The sequence below is a fragment of the Alosa pseudoharengus genome, unplaced genomic scaffold (genome assembly GCF_046254945.1).
Source record: "Alosa pseudoharengus isolate Yale_2024_CS ecotype anadromous, Long Island Sound unplaced genomic scaffold, YU_APseudo_1.1 YU_APseudo_1.1_scf_21, whole genome shotgun sequence".
Lineage (NCBI taxonomy): Eukaryota > Metazoa > Chordata > Actinopteri > Clupeiformes > Clupeidae > Alosa > Alosa pseudoharengus.
In genome coordinates, this window is record NW_027468674.1 from 10,072,318 (window position 1) to 10,093,301 (window position 20,984).

Here is a 20,984-nt window from a genome sequence, read left to right on the forward strand (position 1 = left end):
CATATTCATTGTGTACAGGGGGGATAAGTCGCGAGAAGTTTGCTATTTACAAAAGCAGAGTAACACTCTAGAGGGAGCTCTAAACTCGCCAACAATACCTAAACCTGCATAGTATACCTTTAACTTATGTGAAAATAACAACGTTGTCTTGGTGATGATAGTAATATGGCTGGTTGACAAACTGGTGGTTACCAAGGCAACCCCTTTTTTTCCCCCCGAGACCACCATTCACTGTGTGATGCGCCTCAGCTCTGCCCAACAGAGTGTAGACGGCCGCTAATGAGAAAAAATATCATCTCTGCTCCACAGGAGCTTGGAGTGTGTGTGCGCGTGTGCATTTTGTCTGTGTGTATTTGTATTTTATGGGCCACACAGGGATTCGTTGAGAGGCGTAATGGCGGCTCTTTAATGTGCCATGGTTTTGTTACTTTGGTGAGAGCTCCATTCTTCTGACCCACCATTTTGAGTAGCTTATTTCTCTGTCTGACTGTCTGTCTCTCTGTCTCTCTCTTTCTCTCTCTCTTTCTCTCTCTTTCTCTCTCTCTTTCTCTCTCTCTGTCTCTCTCTCTGTCTCTCTTTCTCTCTCTCTGTCTCTCTCTCCCTCTCTGTCTCTCTCTCTCTCTCTCTCCCTCCATTACCCTAAAAAGCCTGTTCTCCGTCTGCCTTTTCTACTCGTTATTGGGGGCAGCCGTGGACTACTGGTTAGCGCGTGGGACTTGTAACAGGAGGGTTGCCGGTTCGAACCCCGACCAGTAGGCACGGCTGAAGTGAGCCCTTGAGCAAGGCACCTAACCCCTCACTGCTCCGCGAGCGCCGCTGTTGTAGCAGGCAGCTCACTGCGCTGGGATTAGTGTGTGCTTCACCTCACTGTGTGTTCACTGTGTGCTGAGTGTGTTTCACTATTTCAAGGATTGGGATAAATGCAGAGACCAAATTTCCCTCACGGGATCAAAAGAGTACTTCTACTTCTACTTCTACTTACTTGTCTCGACAGGTCAAGAACATCCTCTACCACTGTGTGAAGAACGCTGTGGGTACACTGAAAAGGTGCTGCGCCGAGGAGCAGGGGGAAGAGGAGGAGAACTCATGACCCTTGCCCCCCACCTGCCCCCTAACGGCGCCCTGCAACACTTAATTGCCCTCCCTTTCTCCCCCCACCTGCTGACTGCCCCCCCCCTCCCTAAAAAATATGCACACTAACTTAAAAATCCTCGCATCATGACAAAAAAAAAAAAACCTCCAGTGCCAAGCCAAGACTCTAAGTGGAAACGTGGAAGAAAAAAATCAAATAAAAAGATGACGATGGTATTCACGTGTTACTGACACCATAGCAGTATAACAAGCTGATGTTTCAGGATTACTGTGATCTCGAGGAGGAAGAGGAGGAGGAAGAGTGCAAAGCTGAAAAGATGAAGAGGAATACCCCGATCATCCGCTAAAGCAACAGCACCGCTGTTCTGTTTCTGTTTTTTCGTTTTCTAAAATTCTGAAAAGTGTTCGTTTTCGTCTTGTTTGTTTAAACGTATGTTTGTGCGTCGTCTTTTTTTTTCTTCCTTTCTCTTATTCTTTTTTTCTCTGTATATTGTTTCAGTGGGGAAAAAAAAAAACAAACGTGATGTATTTATTTTTTAGGAGATCTTTGTAACATTCTACATCCTCGTGTAAATGTGATGTGTACAGTTTTTTTTTGTTGTTGTCGTTGATGTTGTTGTTGTTGTTGTTATTTGTTTTGTTTCTCTTTATTGCGCTGAGTGGTGAGAGTGTGTGTGTGTGTGTGTGTGTGTGTGCGCATGTGAAAATTGATTGTGCGAGTGGTTGCGTCTGTGAGTGATTCACTGCATTGAGACAGTTACTGTGAGAGAGGGCACTCACACCAGCTGCTGTCGGGACTCTGCCTGGGAAATCTCTTGCCATATCTTTTTTGGAGAAAAAAGAAAATTAACTGCCAAACTATTGTAAACAGTGTAAAGTTATATAATGTAAAGAAAAGAAAAAAACTAAATGAAATAACACACTTCAACATTTTATTAAGAAGTATTCACTGTAAAATGGAGACATTTACAAAAAAAGGTTGTAATTTATTTAAGAAAAATTGTCTCTTTTTTTTCTTTTGTTAAAATTTACTATGGTGACTTTTTGAAGTTAAATGAAAAAAAAGAAAACTTACTATGCTATGTAAATATATACATATATACATTCACTGATGTATTTTTCTAAAACATGGCTTGCTTCAATTTCAAATTTTAAAAAGTGCAAGTGTTTCATGCTTTGTACATTGAAGTTCAAAGGGGTTTTGCATTTTCCATTAAAATGGATTTATCAAAATTGTGTTTCATCTTTTGTCCAGCAGGGAGCACTAATATCACATTTGTCATAGAGAAGTTGTTATACATTCTACTGTATTACTTCAAGCTATGACATCAAATGGATTTGAGAATGCATTCGACCTCAATAAGTGAAAACAATTTAAAGCCTTATCCCTCAAACTGACTCAAGACTGTTCAGAAGGACAACAATGGAATTACACAGGAGGTTTACAGAGAGTAACTGTGCTGACGCAACTGACACAATCGACTTAAAGTGTTGAAACTGTTACGATCACTTCAGACAGTAAACACTAGTAATTGCCTAGTGGAACATACAGTAAATGCAGAAGTGATGCATTGGGCCTACACAAGAACCTTCACAGTGCTGCTGCTGTGCTGTCTTACTCCAGCTAAGCTGGAAAGCATTTTATAGCCAGTCCACACACAAACGATTCTCTCAAACTTGTTCCAAACTGTATGCTTCATAAATTTTCGTAATTCCTTCATTTTGCCAGAGACCATGACGAGCAGGCAGCACGAAGTTGGCACGTCCGAAGAGTTCAATCAAAGGCTCCTTTTTTAGTGTGTCTTTTTCTTTGCTTATAATACAGAGTTTGACCCCAGCCAATTTTGCATGCTTTCCACCATCTCGCTTACTAGAAGTCCCGTGGGATCCTCAAACAGACGGCTCTGTTCTGCCTCCAAACCTTACCAGACACGACCTCCTCTCTTATTTAGAGCAGGCCTAAATGTAAAGTTTAGTTTCATGTGCTCACGTGAAACTTTCATGTGCGCACGCAAAAGTTTTAATGTGCGCTAGTGAAAGTTTCATGTGAAAAGGTTTTGCTTGCGCACACGAAACTTTCATGTGCGCACATGAAAGTTTTGCGTGAGCACATGAAAGTTTCGCGTGAGCACATGAAACTAAACTTTAGATTTTGTTTTGCTCATGTCCCCTTAGGGGCTCCGTACATCAGTGCCATGCAGCGTCGGCTGTTTTATCTAAGCCATTAAAAGATATCCTATCCAGTACGTCAGAAATACTACAGCTTCATTTAGAGAATGTGTGTGGTTCCGCGTTTGGAGATGTGTATGGGGAACCTGTTTGATATCATAGTAGGCCGACAGGACATGGTGATGACCAATGCTCTCAATGTGATTACCTGTCCGCCTGTCATCATGATTCCATATTCACACGGCCAAGTCCAGTGCAGTCAGTCTATTATACACAGACAGTCAAAAGGCTATTGTTTTTGGTTATTAAAGCTGCAGTTGTCAAATCTGACAGATTAGCCACATTTTGGACTTGGAAAGGTGGAAGTAGAAGTGCGGTTTTTTTTCTAAAACCGGCTGATTTATGTTGTTCTGTTGGAGCATGTCGGTTTCAGTGAATATGATCAAAAAAATATTTCCAACTGCAGCTTTAAGGTTTGTATATAAGGTTTAATAGTATAGGTTAAAGTATTCTGTAATGGGTTTCATTTTTTTCAATATATATCAGTCTGAAAACTATAGGTGCCACAATTCCTTTAAAACAACAAAAAAGGGTGAATGTCAAATATTTCGTGACTCATTCAACTCTCAGCTCTAGAATTGAGTTTGAGTTTATATTCAAAAAGCTCTCCTTACAAATGTATGTGTACTTCAATTGATATATTACGCTCAATTGTTTGAAATAAACCCACCCACCACTGCACAGACTTATCACTCTTACACACCTCTAACCCCTCTTGTTTTTGTTTTGATTTCTGTAAAGCGACCTTGAGTGTTGAAAAAGGCTCTATGTAAATGTCAAGTCAAGTCACTTTTATATACCGGTATATAGCGCATTTTTGTATGCACAGAGTGCAATCCAAAGCGCTCCACATACAAGACTGATACACAAGACAAAAAAAAGACAAAAAAAATGGAACTTATTATTAAATAACTCCATCATATCAAACCTTTGCAGCTCCCTGAGGCCCCCTAGAGGTCCTGATGTGCCTGATGAGAACCACTGACCTCAGGAGCTGCAGTTTTCCTCTAAGGAGACTGTTGAAACGGACACAAAAATGTAGCAAGACAAAGGAGAGAGCTAGAGAGTTACAGATGGCTTTACTTGCATTCTCAATAATCTCAGGCACTACTTAACAGTCCACCTGCAAACCCCCTCCCATCCCTCCGTTCCTCGCTCTCTGCCTCCCACACCAATCCTCTGTAGTCCCGTCGGCTCTCGCTGCCTTCGTTAGCGCGCCTTGGCTCTCCACACACATCAAAGGGCCCTGGCTGCAGGCAGCTCCAGGCCGAGACAGCCGACGCTCGCTTGATCTCTCTCTCCGCCTTCAAGGTCCCTGGGAATGCCTGCTTCAGTTGGCTGGCCTCTTAATTAGTCTAGTCGATTCTTCTCGCGACGTGAAGATCTCTCACTCACTCGCAAGGAAAAGAAAAGGCGTAAATGAGGCATTTTTAGGAGCTGACAAGGACAATGTGCTATTTAATGTCATTTGCATAGCATAGCAAGGCGACTTCTTAAGAGTCTCATAATTATTCATTTTTGGCTTTAAACTGGTAAAAGTGGTATGTGAATGACCGACCTCAATGCTGACTGACTGCCTCTCTCACCCGTCAGCCTCCAGCTGTTGAGCCTGGCAGGGGGTTTGACCTGGAGATTGGAGGGGTGCACAATTCTCAGAGGACTCTGGTGTTGATGGATTCACACCAGAGTGAACCCCACACTCCCTCAGAGTTCCATCATTAACCCCTTGCGATTAGGATCTGTCTTCCAAACTTGATATAGGCCTATTTCCATGGAGTAGCTGCTATTGTGACAGGCCCAGCAGAATTGACATTACATACAACAGCCACTAGGTTGTGCTAGATTCCTCATTGTACACGTTAGCCTAGATGGCCATGCACAGTGTGACAGAGGAGACCGCCTTGATCAATATTATACTTACATATAATTTATATACTTACATCCATGTTATTGCATCTCCGCAGCGTTCTAAGATGAAATCATTCACAATGTTGCTCTTCAAAGTATTGTCTCTTGTCCTCTTCTGTGTGAAAAAAGCCTGCCTTTAAATAGGCCAGTCAATTAGCCCAATCAGGTCTTGGGTTAAACCATTTTAGAGGGGTGACGGTCTGTACCAATATCCCTATACTGTTTCAATCTCAAACTACAAAAGACACACACTAGACATAAACACATACACAGCAATAACACATAGCTGCCAACTCTCACACATTTTTTTATTGGTGTTAGAGCGTGTGGAGCAAATGAATGAATCTCAGGGTCAATGTGTGAGGGTTGGCAGCTATGATAAGATGACACCCTTCAAACAAATAAGTAAAAGGTGCGTGTGAAGGTGCAGGTGAAAGTGTGGTTGCAAAATCTGTATTGCACATGGCAGTCTTTTAACAGTTTATATAGGACGGTAGACAGGTGAAATGAAGAGGGCTCCTTTTCCACAGGTGCCAGACACATTGAGGGGTTGGATTGACGCTTAAGGATCTATGGAGGTTCAAATCACACTACTAAAACTTCATCACAATTACATAGATAACATTATGGTGAAGACTTTCACCCACCTGAAAGTCTTCACTAAGAAAACTAAGCCGGAAAGAGGTCACTTCGCTCTCTACCCCCGTTTTGTTTTTAATTTATCTTAGGAGTATTTTTTTTGGTTACACTTTACTTGACAGTATTGACATAAGTGACATGACACTGCCATGAACGTGTCATAAGCAAGTCATAAACGTTTACAACATAACGCTTCTGTTATTAAGTGACATTCGGTTTTTGTCATAACAAGTTAGGGTTCGAGGTTAGAGGTTAGGGTTCATGTGTCAGACATGACATGTCGATACTGTCAATTAAGTTACCTTTTTTAATAAAAATATTTTTTATTTATATTTTTTAAATATTTATTCTGTATGTGTGTGTGATTGCTGCAAAAGAAACAGCCCCACCGGGTACGAATAAAATTCTACTACTACTACTACTACTACTACTCAGGCTACAGCCCTGTTACAAAATAAAATTATTAGCGCTCCTGTTATTCAACAGTCATATTTTAATACCTTAATCATGTACTTACAGCGACAGCCACCATTCATGCATCAACAAAACAACAAAAGTTACACTTTCATTTCAAGATTTCTCTGTATTTCTGAACAATCACACACAGACATTTGTTTTTTTTTGTGTTTTTTTTGTTTTTTAAATCAAATCACATACAATACAAAAGAAAAAAAACAATATTAGGACGCACCCTGATTACGTATGTAAACCAATAATCAATTGACATGTTAAATTAAAATGAAAGAGAAGACAACAATGCAAATTTTGGTTCCCTCTTCTTTATACACACAAGGGCAACTGTATAATGCAGCTGCGTAGTATATTTTATTTTTTCTCTCTTAAAAACATAAACAAAAGCTGAATTTATCAGTCACAGGTTTGCCACCTTTGATTTAGTGCTGTGGAGACACAGGTGGCATTATGATGTCACTGCAGTGTGGCCTGCGTCCTCATTCTTCCTTCTTTACGGTCATAAAAATTACAACAAGCAAAAAAAAACAAAAACAAAAACCCGGTTACCTGAAGATATTTGTTAGTGTTGCACAAGAAGGTGTGTGTGATCACCACAACAAAGACATGGACTCCATGTCAATGCAATTGAAAAGGTGTGTGGTCTTTACCATTACCGGGCTGAAATACCTGCCGGACGCAGGTAAATGACCACAAACAGAAACCTGTGTGTAACACGTCTCTGTTTGCGACAACTGGCCATTTTTCAAAAGTAATGTCAACTAAAACAAGTTTAAAAAAAACAACCTCCCTCATCTCACGCAGGTCTTCTAACACAGACCGGCTGAGAAAGTGACTAAAACGAAAAGATAAAAGATAACATAAGTTATTGCTCTGTGTTTTTCGATGACCTTTTTGATGACCTCTGTTTAAAATGTCCAGCATGCATGCTGTGGTATATAAAGCCTACAGTTGATCAGAGCGTACTATGATGAGATGACGACCCTGAGGGGACACCCGACACACCTACTTGTCAGGTAGTAGGACCACTTTTCTCAGTAAGGCAAACTTGAGCCATACGACACTGCAAGCCAGCCATAGAGACACACAAGTTCAAGCCGAAAAATCAAAGCAGAACATTTTTAGTTTAGCTTACCCTAAGAGCTGTTACACATTGAAAAGACTTTGACTGTTCAGGAAGATGGCCATGGTTGGACCCCTGGAGTTGTCAAACGTATACCGGGAAATTTTAAAAGAAATATTTCAAACACTGAGGCAAGCAGATGATTCCTTCAAGATGGGGCGCGAACGGCAATACCAGGCAAGAGGCGTTTGCCATTCACCATTTCCAAAAAGGTGACGTCACACATTTTACACTCACTTTCACACATTCGCACAACACAGTCTTTGTCCCACCCAACAGAATATGCAGCAACAACAACAACAACAACATCAACAAGAACACAAAAGGTGTTCTCGGGAAGGTGAGGGAGGAAGCACAGAGATACGCGGCACCCCCCCTCAACACTCCAACAAAACACACACACACACACACACACACACACACACACACACAGTGTGGGTACAGTTCACAGTGCTTATCAGCTGTCCTGTTCATTGAAAATATGGGGCGTTTGCCATGATGACACTGAGCAAAACAAAAACAAAAACAAAAACAAAAACAAAAGTGCCCAATTTCCTCTCTGGTAAGTCTGGAGCCTCTCGTAGTGGTCCAGGTGTTATTGTCTGTGCATGGGCACTTGAAGGGTGGAAACTGGAAACAGTTCAAGAGTTTCCAAGCTGTTGCAGACAGAAGAGGAATGAGTCACCGTGCAGATCTCCACGGTGACTCGGGTGTCTTCTCATGAGGATAGCACTATCGTTAGGTGGGAAGTTCAGTTTGTGTTTAAAAGGCACAGTTCTTGCTTTTTGAGCATTTTTGTTTCGGTGGGAGGACGCACGCACGCACGCACGCTCGCGCACACACACACACACACATACATACACACACACACAACACACACACACACAACACACACACACACCACTCACAGCACCCGAGTCACAAAGGGCGCTGCTAGCGGGAGTGACGTCACGTCATGTCCCGTGTGGGAGGGACTCTTCGGCCATTGCCGGACAAACACAGAGACAGGAAGTGATGTATTTCCCCTTCGCACAAAACATCACTGCTGGATTACCATTCCACATGTGTGAAACACATCCAGACACGTATACATGTTGCACACCAGGGGTTGTTCAGTCATATTATTTCAGTAATAATTTCAGTTCTGAAACTCAACACAGCGCTTCCTCCACATGCAAGGATGGCACGCTGACCGCCTCGAAGGAAGCTCCAACACCACGAACGAGGGAACGAGAGGAAGAGCACCTGGACATCCGCAGGGTGACCACAGATTGCCATTTCTAACGGGGGGGGGGGGGGAATCACGTCCATGAACTACACGGCAGGCGTAGTGGCAACATGTGGCATCAGTCCATTTTGGGCCAAACAAACAACAAGACTCAGGGGTTCAATGGCTGACATGGATTGTCAAGATTCATCCACGGGAGGAGGGGGTTCTGATGCAGCAAATCGGATTAAGAGAACATCTTTGTGATGCGCGTCTTTCTGATGTACATGTCTGTGCCAGCCTTTCCCAAAGACTCCATTCTTACACACGTGTGTGTATGTGTATGTGTGTATGTATGTATGCATGTATGTATGTATGTATGTATGTATGTATGTATGTGTGTGTGTGTGTGTGTGTGTGTGTGTGTGTGTGTGTGTGTGTGTGTTGAGCGGAGGACAAACAGCAGAGTTTCTCGTGGTCAATGCCCACTTTTTAGTCCATCCTTCTCCCCCCATGTGTAGATCTCCCACATGGACAGCATGTCTTCCCTCCACTCTCCTCCCCTGTCCATCATTCTTCTCTCCCTCCCTCCCTCCCCCTCCTCTCCTCCTCTCTCCCCCTCCCTCTCCCCCTCCTCTCCCTCCCCCTCTCCCTCTCTCTCTCTCCCCCTCCCTCTCCCCCTCCTCTCCCTCCCCCTCTCCCTCTCTCTCTCTCCCCCTCCCTCTCCCCCTCCTCTCCCTCTCCCTCTCCCTCCCCCTCTCCCCCTCCCTCTCTCTCTCTCCCCCTCCCTCTCTCTCCCCCTCCCTCTCTCTCCCCTCCCTCTCTCTCTCCCTCTCCCCCCCTCCCTCTCTCTCCCTCTCTCTCTCTCCCCTCCTCCCTCTCCCCTCCTCCCTCTCCCCCTCCCTCTCTCTCTCCCCCTCCCTCTCTCTCCCCCTCTCTCCTCTCCTCAGAGTTTCTCCCCGTCGAGGATCTCCTGCAGTTGGTGCTGGACGTCGTCGGGCAGCTCCAGGGTGGGCAGCTGGTCCAGTGGGATCTCCTGCGTGGGCATCTCTAGCGGCGGCAGCTGCGGGATGTCGATGTCCTTGGCCTTGCGCTCCTCGGCCGCCGCCGACGCCAGCGACGACGACGCCGCCGCGTGCCGCTGCGGCAGCACCCACAGCAGCTCCGAGCGCTCCACGAAGTCCGCGTCCGCCTCCGACTGGCTGTCGTCGCGCTCCAGCTCCAGGTCGCGCTCGCGCCGCCGCAGCCGCTCGTTGTCGGTGCGCAGCTCGCCGTTGTCGCGCTTCAGACGCTCGTTCTCGCTCAAGAGCGTGTCCACGAGCTCGCGCAGCTTCCCGATGGTGGTCTCCTGCTCCTCCAGGCGCATCTTGTCGTCCTTCAGCGCCTTGCTGCCCCCGGCGGCCGGGCAGGTCTCGGGCGCGGGCCGCGGCGCCCCCTTGTTCTTCAGCAGGTACAGCCAGGTGTCGTACTCGCGCTCGGGCGCCTGCGTGGGGTCCAGTGCGGGCGAGAGCGGCGGCAGCGGAGTCTGAGAGGCGCTCAGGTGGGCACCCTGCTGCTGCTGCTGCTGCTGCTGTTGCTTCAGCCGCTGACCGTCACTGGACGCGGCGGGCTGGAGCACCCGTGGCTTGGCCTCTCGTCGCGAGCGCTTCCACTTCTCCTCGATGAGGCGCTGCTGCTTTACGTGACTGTCCCGCTGCAGCTCCAGAGACAGGCGAGCCTGGACAGACAATCAATCAATCAATCAATCAATCAATCAATCAATCAATCAATCACACAGAGGACAAAACACTCTAACAGAGGCCCCAACATAACACAGTTCCCTCACATTCTATTCAGACTATTCAAGAACATTTCAAAATCAAAGGATATAACACTGCATATTTAAAGGCACAGATACATTCATTACTGTTACAACACAGAGAATTTTTGTAATGAGAACCATCAGGCTTAAGTAAGGCTCATAGATAACAAAATAAAACCAATTGAAAGTGACTTGAGTGCATGCACACTTCTCAACTTTGCTGGTTGCAGTTGACCAACCCACCTGTTCACAATCTGTGAGCTTCATGGCATCCTTCAGGAGATCTGAAACACGGAGAGAAGTGTCAATGAGGTGGTGGGTGGGTCCCTCAACATCTGTAATAGTTAACATCTCTAATAGTCTAACTAGTTGCCTGAACATGAGAACTGATGCCAATGGGTAGGTATACAGGCTGACACCACAAAGAGCTTGGAGAGGAAATATACCAACCCGCAGCTTTCCTGTGACACACTATGGCTTCCTCATATTTCCCAGTTGCCAGAAGGCGATCAGCTTTCCTGCATTGTTGATGCGCCTGGAAGAGTAGAACAGACTTATTTAACACATGAGAATATACTAAGAGCTGAGCAGCATCAAAACCACACAAACTTATGGACATTGTGTTATGTCATGTGGTGTTATGTCATTTCCATGTGTGTTCATACCATTTCCGGTCAAAGATAATAAAATATTAGGTGACCCATAATACACCTCATTAATACAAATGCAGTTAATTTGGCATTTTCATTTCGTTAATAAAAGTAAATTCACGCCTTAAAGTTGCATCGTGACAGGAATAGGAAGCTAACTTGTCATCCAAGCTAACGTCCACTTGAAGTTTGTAAACCCTGAGTGCAAGCTAGCTGCCTGTCAAAAAGACAGAGGAGAACAGCTTATCCGAAGACAACATGACATTTCGTAACCCTTTGTTTATTTCGCAATATGAGACTTGCTATGGCCAAACTAGCTGATAGCAATAGTTTTTGCTTGACATATTGTTGACAGTGTTTACAAACGGTAAATCAATGTAATAAAACATGTCACGTTCCTGAAACAACACCGCGAAATATGACAGAGGACGTGGCAATCCTTGTAAAGGACTCCTGCTAGCTGGTTACATTGACGCTAGCTAGGTTCAGGTACACTGACGCCAGCTAAACAGATCTTCACAGGTTCAGAGACAGAAGTTAAATCATTGGTCATAGCTAACTAGCAAATCTCGCTCAACATGTTGAAAGTCAAAAAGCAACTACACTCTTAGTAGCTGATAGCGAACTGCTACCACCGGAGGAATGACAGTCGGGATGGGCCGATTAAGTCACTGTTGTTAGGTAGCACGTTAACTTAGCTCGGTCGCTACCTAGCAGCAGCCAATAAGGACAGCCGCATCTGACAAAATTAGCCTAGCAGTTGTAAGTTAATAGCTTCAATGCCACCATTCCGTGATAACGTTACATTTGTTTCCTGACAATAGTAAGAAAGGGTGACCCAGTGTAAACTTGTCATTTTGTTTGGGACAAGGAAAGGGTACGCGAGGCTACATGGCAAAAGTCAGCTGTAGGGACAGACAGCTAGCTAGCAACAATAACGATAGCGAGGTTAGCTAGCAACATAAACACAAACTTACGAGGTTAAGAGGACTTTCCACCACCTCCATTCCTTAATCTTCACAATATGTATCTACATAAGAATAGTTTTAGCTCCACTGAGACGGTCATTACCATTACTTTGTCCGGAACCAGATATTCTGGTTTCGCCGGACAATTTAAGGAGCAAATTATGGCAAACAACAACTTCCCTTACGACTTCGCAACGAAAGCGTGTGACGTACATTTTGTCGTCACTTCCTCATTTCACTTCGAGTGCGATTTTTTTCTCCAGTCAGAATGTATTAATAGTTCTAGTCTGATAGAAGTTACACCGTAAAAATGCTATTTATTTAGACATAACTATACAAGCTTACTGCAATACTATTAGCATAGGCTGTTATATGTATTTATTTTAAAACGTAGCCTGTAAGCCAGTATGTATGCATTTTAAGTTTTAAACAAATTATAGTATAACTTATAGAATCGCCAACGTAAAGTTAGTTTATTTGAACTCTTCAAGAGCTCGAAAACCCTACTGAAACATTTTGCGCAGTGAAAACCAAAGATTCTAGAGCGGAACTCCGCTCTAGAATCTTTAGTGAAAACAAATCTATCGCCTTGGTAACCAGCTGAGCTTCAACCCATCCATCTTTCGTGTTTTCACATTGCTAATGGAAATTACGTTACTAATTACTGATTAAATCACAGACGAGTGGCTGTATAAAACCAATAAAAAATGCTTGGTCAAAATCCCAAGAAGAATCATGCGATGAAATGTATATCTGGTTCGAGAAAAAGTCGTTTCAAACTCCACACGAAGTTCCAAGAGACCGCAGAAACTTTCACCGTTCTGAAATGTTACCAAAATATGAAGCTAAGCGAACTGAAATGCGCTTTGGAATTGGTGGCAGGGATTCCAATGGACCTTCAGCGGCTCAGTTATCTCGACGAAGGTAGGGCTTACCATAAATCCAGATGAAATGCACAATAGACTAGTTTTTTAGGCTATGATCGAAAAAACTAAGCTATTATAATGATTTTCCTTTCAAGTTTGTGTTTATTTTTATTTAAGTCCCTCTTACTTAAATAAAAAATAAACAAAAACTTGAAATACTCATCTGTTCAGGTTACACTTAATTAATTATCTTACAGTTAGAGCTTGTTAACAGTTTCTCTCGACCACCATGTTTGACAGTCTCTCTCTCTCTCTCTCTCTCTCTCTCTCTCTCTCTCCCTCTCTCTCTTTAACACCCACAAGGAGACTTAATTGACCAAACAAGCATTGGCCAGAATGACATTATTCCTGGCACCACTCTCACCATGGCGATTTGGCCTTACAACAACTGGCGGGAAGTTGTCCAGGCCGCTGCCTTAGGAGATATGTGGAAGGTGAGTATTTCGATCAGGATCTAGTTGTATTTAATCAGTAGGCTACTGATTACTCTTTTTACCTGTATTTGACCATTCTATGACTCCTGGCTACAGCTGAAGAGCGTGTTGTCCAGGCGGACTGCATTGAATGGGGTTGGAGATGAGGGGAGCTACTGGAGGTCTCGGCACCTGTCCACAGCCCTCTACATCTGTGCCCACCGTGGGCATCTGTCAGCCCTGCGCTTCCTCTTACAGAGAGGTACAGCTTCCTGCCAACCAGCATACACACACACACACACACACACACACTCTCCCCAAGTGGAGTTGTGTTCAGTTAATAGTAATTCAGAAACCTCACCGAGGCCCACACTGAAGCATTCGGCATAGGGATGACCTGTGTTGCCCAGATATTCACTCAAGTAAGTGGCTTACCACAACTTTTCTGGCTACTGCATGCCTCTAGCCCAGCCCCTTAACCACTACCCACTACGCTACCACTGCCCAGTATTCATACCTTGGCCCGCTGGTTAGCACTCTGGCTGGTGGCCGTGGCCCACTGGTTAGCACTCTGGAATTGTAACCGGAGGGTTGCCGGTTCGAGCCCCGACCAGTGGGCTGCGGCTGAAGTGCCCTTGAGCAAGGCACCTAACCCCTCACTGCTCCCCGAGCGCCGCCGTTGTAGCAGGCAGCTCACTGTGCCGGGATTAGTGTGTGCTACACCTCACTGTGTGTTCACTGTGTGCTGTTTGTGTTTCACTAATTCACCGATTGGGTTAAATGCAGAGACCAAATTTCCCTCACTGGATCAAAAAAGTATATATACTTATACTTATGACCTTCAACTCATTCATATATACTTATACTATATACCTCCCAGGTAGTTTAGAAAGAAGATGAAGGCGTTGCTCCATTTGCCTCACAGGGCCTCAAACGGCTCTGCATATCTGGGTTGGGCTCTTCCTGGGTTGGGCTCTTCCTGGGACCCGCATGTCTGGATTAGGCTCTGTCTGTAGGCCTGTGAGGCAATCGGCATAGGGATGACATCGTGTTTTAAACACCTGTGCCCTGTGTTGCCCAGATATTGGTACTATTGCCTAGCTCAAGTTGTTACCGCCAGAGCAGTCAGGCAGCTACAGTGCCACACTCTCGGGGGATGATTTGACTTTGAGAGCAAAGATTAACCGGAGTCAAATTCCTTGTTTGTTTACGCAAACCTGGCCAATGAAGCTGATTCTGATTCTGATTATTTTAAAGATGCCCCCAAAGATAGATAGATAGATAGATCGATAGATACTTTATTGATCCCCAAGGGGAATTTCAAGGTCTCAGTAGCATACAGACATCACACACAACATGCACTTACAGGAGAAAAAGTAATATAAGTATAGAAAAAGAAAAACTCCACTGTACAATAGAGACAGTAGAAGATAAGAAAATACTAAAATACTAAAGTGTAGCATTGTAGCTGCCTGGCTACTCTAGCTGGAGGTTGCAGCAACTCGAGTCAGGTTGCACCATTTTTTTCCCCTTCGTACCAACAGTACTCAATGACCTTGCGAAACAGAGATCTGTGTGAAAAATTGCTGGAGTTCTCCTATAATGATTGCAGTCCCCAACTGTCCATCAACACCTCTCCCCAAGTGGAGTCGTGTTCAGTTCATTGTAATTCAAAAACCTCACCACTAGAGGTTACACACACTGTAACTTTAAGAATTTTACATTTAATGCAAACATTCAGTAAAGTGTCAGAGATGGATGTCATCCAACGCAATGAGTCAAAAGTATTAATTTACATTTATCAGACGCTTTTATCCAAAGCGACTTACATATTTCAATTATATTAAAGGAAAAACCAGCAAGGTCGGCGTCTGCGCCTACACTTTTGACCCGTGTATTGCTTGGTGCGTCCGCTCCCAAAAAGTAGTGATCACTTAAGGTAATGAAAAAAGGAGGCGCACACAAGGCTTGTGTGGAAACATGTGTATTGTAGCCGAAAAGTTACAAAAGAAGTCAGAGGCTAAAACTGGAGCAACAGACGTTTCGGACCTGACATTAATTTTCAATGTCTCCATAATTATATTACAATGGCCATTGTCCCAGGAGCAACTCGGGGTTAGAGTGCTTCCCAGAGAACTGAATTCCATTTGTGGTGGTTGGTTTGCAGAATTAACTTGAATGCAACAGTTGTTAACAAATTTGCACAGCGTGGTTATAATGCTAACCAGATTTAAGCACAATTTAGTACAACCTGGAAAATCATTATGTGGTGGTCAATGTTGATATTGTGGTGGGCCACCACAAATAAGTCAATGTGTGGGAAACACTGGGGTTAAGTGCCTTGCTCAAGGGCACGAGGATGTAAGCCAGGAATTGAACCCACCGCTCTTCTAGCTACAGCATGCTCCTAGCCCAGCCCCTTAGCCACTGCAATTCCTGGCAGGTAGTTAAGAAAAAAGGGAGGCATTATTGCTCATCTTGCCTCCTGGGACCCGCATGTCTGGATTGGGCTCTGTCTGTAGGTAATCAGCATAGGGATGACATCGTGTTTAAACACCTTTGCTCTGTGTTGCCCAGATATCCACTCAGGTTAGTGTCTGAACCAGCTAAATTAAAGGTCAAGCAAGAGAACAGTCAGGTAATGCTCATGTGTTATAATACACAATAGTAAGGTTTGACTTGGATTCTACATATCACACTTTTAACTAGACCCAAATGTGGATCTCTCTCTCTCTCTCTCTCACCCTCTCTCTCTCTCTCTCTCTTTTTCTCTCTCTCTCACTCACTCACTCACTCTCACACACACACACACACACACACACACACACAAAGTGTAGTCCCCAATTGTCCCCTCAACACCATTTTGTTCTGTCTTTTGTTTCCTAGCTTGCTTTGTTACTCTCCTACACCACATCATACTGTTAGTCTTGACTTCTTTTTTTCCTTCCTCCTGCTTCTCTCTGCATCCGTCCACTCCTAGGAGCTGACCCTAAGTTCCAGACGCCAGGGGGCCGAGGGGTCCTTCACGTGGCGGCCTCCGAGGGCCACGTGGCGTGCCTGCGAGAGCTGATCCAGGCCGAGGCTCCCAAGGACCTGCAGGACCAAGCCGGGGTCACGGCGCTGGAGGTGGCGCTCGCCAGGGGTCAGTCCGCGGCCGTTCACCAGCTCAAGCTGTCCAAGTGGGAAGACCGGGCGCAGCGACTTCACCTGCCGTCGTACCTGGAGTCCGCCGAGCTGTTCGCCCACCAGCACTTCGACTCGCACCTGCGCACCTGGTACAGCGGCAGCCACGCGCAGAGGTACGACGCCGAGCTGGGAGGCCGGGAGGCACGCGGGTGCAGCAGGCCGAAGAGCGACCTTGGCGGTACCAGGCGCAGTACCTCTCCTCACCACATGGTGTCGCCACCCACATGTCACACCAGCACTCCACTGCGAGCAGTGGTAACCGCCAACAACAAAGGCCCACAAGCGAGAAAACAAGTCTGGGGAGCGCATGAGTGATTAGGACCTGGAGGAGGACAGGAGGCGTCTGTAAACAGTGTGTAGGGACATTTACCCTGCAGTGATGTTTTACCCTAGTGCAGCACTCTACCCGACGCCATTGAGGCTCAGAATTGCAACCATGGCATATGTGTACTGTAGGTGCTATTGGAAACTTCTTACAAGTCTTCTTACAGCATATTGAGAGGTTTAGCCAACACAGAAAACAGCATAGTAGTTTTACAATGAGTTAGTATCATGTGCTATAGGCAAAGATTCAAAGTTAGGCCCTAAGTTTGCCTGCTGTATTATGTCTGTTAGATGTTTAGGCCTTGTGTCACATTTAGGCTTGATTTATTGTGATATGCTGTGTAATTAAGTCAATTACAAGTTTTATGTCTTTGTAATAAAGGTGTCTTATTACAGTCAGAAACATGTGTGCTATTTGTTTATTTATTTTATTTGAATGGCTGTGAGATGCAAAATAGCAGCTCACACTACAGGTAGGTTCATGCTCCCTGAGAATCAGGAATGGGTCCAGTTATGGGATTATGGTAATAAGGTCAACTCCACACTTCAGCAAAACTACAACCGATATTTCAAAGAAAAGAAACAATCGGTTTGGGAAAGGTTGGAATTTTTGAAAACTCAGGTAGGCAGGCAGGTTTATTGTTCTCTATGGTTCGGCAGCGGAACGGTGGCAGCGCTGGTGTAACGCTAGCGTTGAACAAGCTGAGCGTTGAACTTGGTTCGACTTTCAAAGAGCCACGTGAGCGTATTCAATTGTCAGTTAAGGCAAACCGTAGACCGTACCATAGAAACGAGATAAAACGTATTACGGTCTGAGTGTTGCATTACGCTTGTCGCTGCTGCTTGCCTCTGGCCAATGTGATCCCCAACTAAAGCTTGAAAAGATGCCCATCCAAGTGGACTGGAACCTCTGTCTTGAGCCCTCTTTCATGAGCATTCAGTGGACTTGAAGGTCATTGACCAGCTGAGCAAAGACAAACGGTTCCCTGAACTTCAGTGTGTCCCTTCCGAAGAGGCCTCGCAGGGGATGAACCGCTGCAGTACACTCCTAAGAAACGGAAAGGAATACAGCAACTATTTTGTGTGTGTGTGTGTGTGTGTGTGTTAGAGAGAGAGTGAGTGAGTGTGTGTGTGTGTGTGTTAGAGAGAGAGTGAGTGAGTGTGTGTGTGTGTGTGTTAGAGAGAGAGTGACTGTGTGTGTGTGTGTGTTAGAGAGAGAGTGACTGTGTGTGTGTGTGTTAGAGAGAGAGTGAGTGTGTGTGTGTGTGGGTCTGTGTGTGTGTTAGAGAGAGAGTGACTGTGTGTGTGTGTGTGTGTGTGTGTGTATGTGAGAGAGAGAGGCTATGTCCACTCAAAACTGCTGTTGACTGATTTTGCCTGGCTCCCTGATTTCTGCAGTGTAGACTCCTTTAAAGTATATTTTTTGTGTTTCCTGCTTATAATGAGATGACTTGTTTCTTTGATGTCCTTGAATGGTTTCCTGACAGGTGCGCCTTGTCTTGGCTGAAACGTGTGTCCTTGAAATGTGCACATACAACACATTTACTGCCAATCCGTGTCCCACAGTTTCTAGAGCGTTCCACTTTAAAATATTTGGTCAGTCCCACAATCAGGGGGCCAAAGGGCACAGAGGACCCATTCAAAGTTCTAAAGAAAATATGAGTCTGTGCGCGTTTCCATATTCTGTGTTACAAAACTTAAAACTGGACACTCCTTGGTTCTAAGGAAGATAGGAATGAAAAGCTGTAGGATCAAAACATAAGGTCATCAGGGTAGCTTTATCAGAATAAAACAGCGCATTTATAGATTTCTTGTGTGCTAATAAACTTAATCTACATCAAAATGAAATGGCATTAAATCCATTGTAAATTGTGAGTTAAATCAACCCCTCTAGCCAATCAAATTTGTATTTGCATATATTGAGATATTGAACGATTGAACGAGTGTGTGTGTGTGTCTGGGTATGTTGTGATTTTGTAGCGCTAACCATCCTCCCTACATAGATGGCACGGAAGTCCACTCGATGGTGTTTTATGCCCCCAGCGTCATCTTCCAGGCAGCGCTGCCACCGCTGACTAACCCCAACCCTAACCCCAACCTTAACCCATGCCTAACCCTAGTGCCTTCCAGGCAGCACTGCCTTGAAGACAACGTTGGGGGGATAAAATACCAAGAAACGAGAAGTCTTCAACAGCGGCCTTCAGACACTTGGGGTTCATGTCTTCAGTTCTATGCAGATGTCCACCACATCCTCGTCCAACTGAAGAAGCTGCAAATACAGCCATAGCTGCCTACTCCCACACATTGGATTGGCGTGAGATCGTGTGGAGCCAATCAAATGAATGAATCTCACGGTCAATGTGTGAGAGTTGGCAGCTATGTACGGCATCCACAAACACATAAATGACCACGGTTGCCCATGGTTACAGCATCCACAAACACATAAATAACCATGGTTTCCCATGCTCTGAATGTATACAATTGCAAATATCTGAAGACGGGACTCATGAGCAAGAGCAGATGGGGAACAGACTCCTCCCTTTGCTCTTAGTAGTTCCTGCCTGCTGGGAGCGTGCACATGAGAAAGACCTGATAGTAAACAACTCCGTTATGTAACACCTGCACCAGGCTAACGGTACACCACATTCATTACTATAAAAGCACAAAGAGGGGGCTTTCTGCATGGGGGGGGGGGGGGGGAGGAATTTGGAGCATCTGGCATCTGCATTAAGATAAGAATCGGAGGAGGAGTCAAGTTAGTGGACAAGAAAATGCTTTGATATAGCAGGGCCGGTGGCTGCCAGCTAGAAGGAAGAGGAGTCGTCCAGTAATCGTAAGGTTGCTGGTTCAAGCTCGTCTCCTCCTGTCCTTGAGCAATACACTAAAACACATAGAGGCCTTCTGCTGATGCACTCCCTGGTTATCGCTGATTGTCACTGGTTATCATTCTGAATCTGTCTAATTATACCTTGTGTATTTTATGTTTTCTTTTTAATTATTATGTACTTTACTTTTTAAACCGTTTTTAGAGAAGAACTATGGTACTTCTATGCTTTTATTTACTATTACCCTTTGCTTTTGTTTATGTAAAGCACACTAAATGATCCCTGGGTTTGAAATGTGCTATAAAAATAAACTTGACTTGACTTGACTAAACCCCAAACTGCTCCCAATTTCCATGGTGCCTCTGCCATTGGTGTAAGAATGTTTGAGTTAATAGGCTCTGTAAAGCTCTCAGAGCACTAGCAGGGGTAAAAAAAGTGCTCCCGATGGCATGGTAACCCGTCAGTGTAAGAATGTGAGTGAATACTGTAGGTGAAATGTGAGGCATAACTCTGTAAAGTGTTTTGAGTGCTCAGGGAAGTAGAAAAGTGCTATGTACTGTAAATCCATTTAGCACAACTGAAATGAGCAGCAGAACCCCCACTGAAGTTGCATCAGGACAAACAAAGCACACAGATCAACAAAAAACTAGCGCACAAACCCTCCCAACTATTCCCATGCACTGAGATGGGGAGTCACGAGGAGCCAGCTATTGCAAGAATACTTCTTGTTGGAGTAGCCAGTGGAGTGGTTGTGAAAGACAGCCAGAGTGAGACCGGTCCAGAGATTAGAGTCAGGGTGCATGGTCTGTGTCAATGCCGAAAGCAGCTGCCGTGCTTCAGTGGTCATCAACACGGCATGCGGGGGCCCAGACTGAGAACGGAGACAGCTACTACTCACCAACTATATGCAACTCCCCTCCCTGTGAAGAGGCCTTATCATTGAAAATTGAAGATGTTATGATGGACTCGATGATGAATGGGATGAATACAATGTGCATTGTGCAAGAGTCATCATTAACTGTCCATAAACCCATCTGTGAAGCAGTGAAAGACACACCTCTAAACTCCACATTGCACTCAAATTCTAAATGGTAACAAATAAGTCTCTATAGCAAACCATGACTGAGATTTCATTAACTGATATCCAATCATGGTAAACCACAAGGCCAAGAGAAAGGAATGGTGAGGCTGATTTTCCTGTAATATTATTCCACCAACTAAA

General features: G+C 44.8%; 3 protein-coding genes across 10 annotated transcripts in view; 2 read left to right on the forward strand and 1 right to left on the reverse strand.

Moving 5' to 3' along the window:
- jmjd1cb (jumonji domain containing 1Cb) overlaps positions 1-2,316 on the forward strand; it is a 181,519-nt gene extending 179,203 nt beyond the window's left edge. For all 8 annotated transcript variants that reach the window (XM_076297813.1, XM_076297815.1, XM_076297814.1 and 5 more), the window contains one exon: positions 995-2,316. In XM_076297813.1, coding sequence (XP_076153928.1) covers positions 995-1,090 — 96 coding nt within the window. In that variant the 3' untranslated portion in view covers positions 1,091-2,316. The remainder of the gene's footprint in view (positions 1-994) is intronic.
- A 7,289-nt stretch (positions 2,317-9,605) lies between these two features.
- Positions 9,606-12,273, reverse strand: nrbf2b (nuclear receptor binding factor 2b). The gene is made up of 4 exons (XM_076298885.1): positions 12,098-12,273; positions 10,921-11,005; positions 10,714-10,754; positions 9,606-10,386 (listed from the first exon to the last, which is right to left on the reverse strand). Exons 1-4 carry the CDS (start codon positions 12,125-12,127, stop codon positions 9,616-9,618), a joined length of 927 nt encoding a protein of 308 aa, XP_076155000.1. The 5' UTR covers positions 12,128-12,273; the 3' UTR covers positions 9,606-9,615.
- Positions 12,274-12,451: 178 nt separating this feature from the next.
- On the forward strand, positions 12,452-17,241 carry LOC143138413 (uncharacterized). Its single transcript, XM_076298886.1, has 4 exons — positions 12,452-13,012; positions 13,318-13,448; positions 13,545-13,689; positions 16,408-17,241. The coding sequence occupies exons 1-4, from the start codon at positions 12,796-12,798 to the stop codon at positions 16,926-16,928; spliced, it is 1,014 nt and encodes a 337-aa protein (XP_076155001.1). The 5' UTR covers positions 12,452-12,795; the 3' UTR covers positions 16,929-17,241.
- Positions 17,242-20,984: the final 3,743 nt, after the last annotated feature.

What these genes read in the sequence shown, in the direction of transcription:
- nrbf2b (XM_076298885.1), bottom strand. Translation starts at nt 12,127, where the DNA reads ATGGAGGTGGTGGAAAGTCCTCTTAACCTC. An exon ending in GTGTCACAGGAAAGCTGCGG is followed by an intron (nt 10,755 to 10,920) that starts GTTGGTATATTT and finishes TCCGTGTTTCAG; the next exon opens with ATCTCCTGAAGGATGCCATG. An exon ending in AGCTCACAGATTGTGAACAG is followed by an intron (nt 10,387 to 10,713) that starts GTGGGTTGGTCA and finishes TTGTCTGTCCAG; the next exon opens with GCTCGCCTGTCTCTGGAGCT.
- LOC143138413 (XM_076298886.1), top strand. Translation starts at nt 12,796, where the DNA reads ATGCTTGGTCAAAATCCCAAGAAGAATCATGCGATGAAATGTATATCT. An exon ending in GCTCAGTTATCTCGACGAAG is followed by an intron (nt 13,013 to 13,317) that starts GTAGGGCTTACC and finishes AACACCCACAAG; the next exon opens with GAGACTTAATTGACCAAACA. An exon ending in CCTTAGGAGATATGTGGAAG is followed by an intron (nt 13,449 to 13,544) that starts GTGAGTATTTCG and finishes TCCTGGCTACAG; the next exon opens with CTGAAGAGCGTGTTGTCCAG.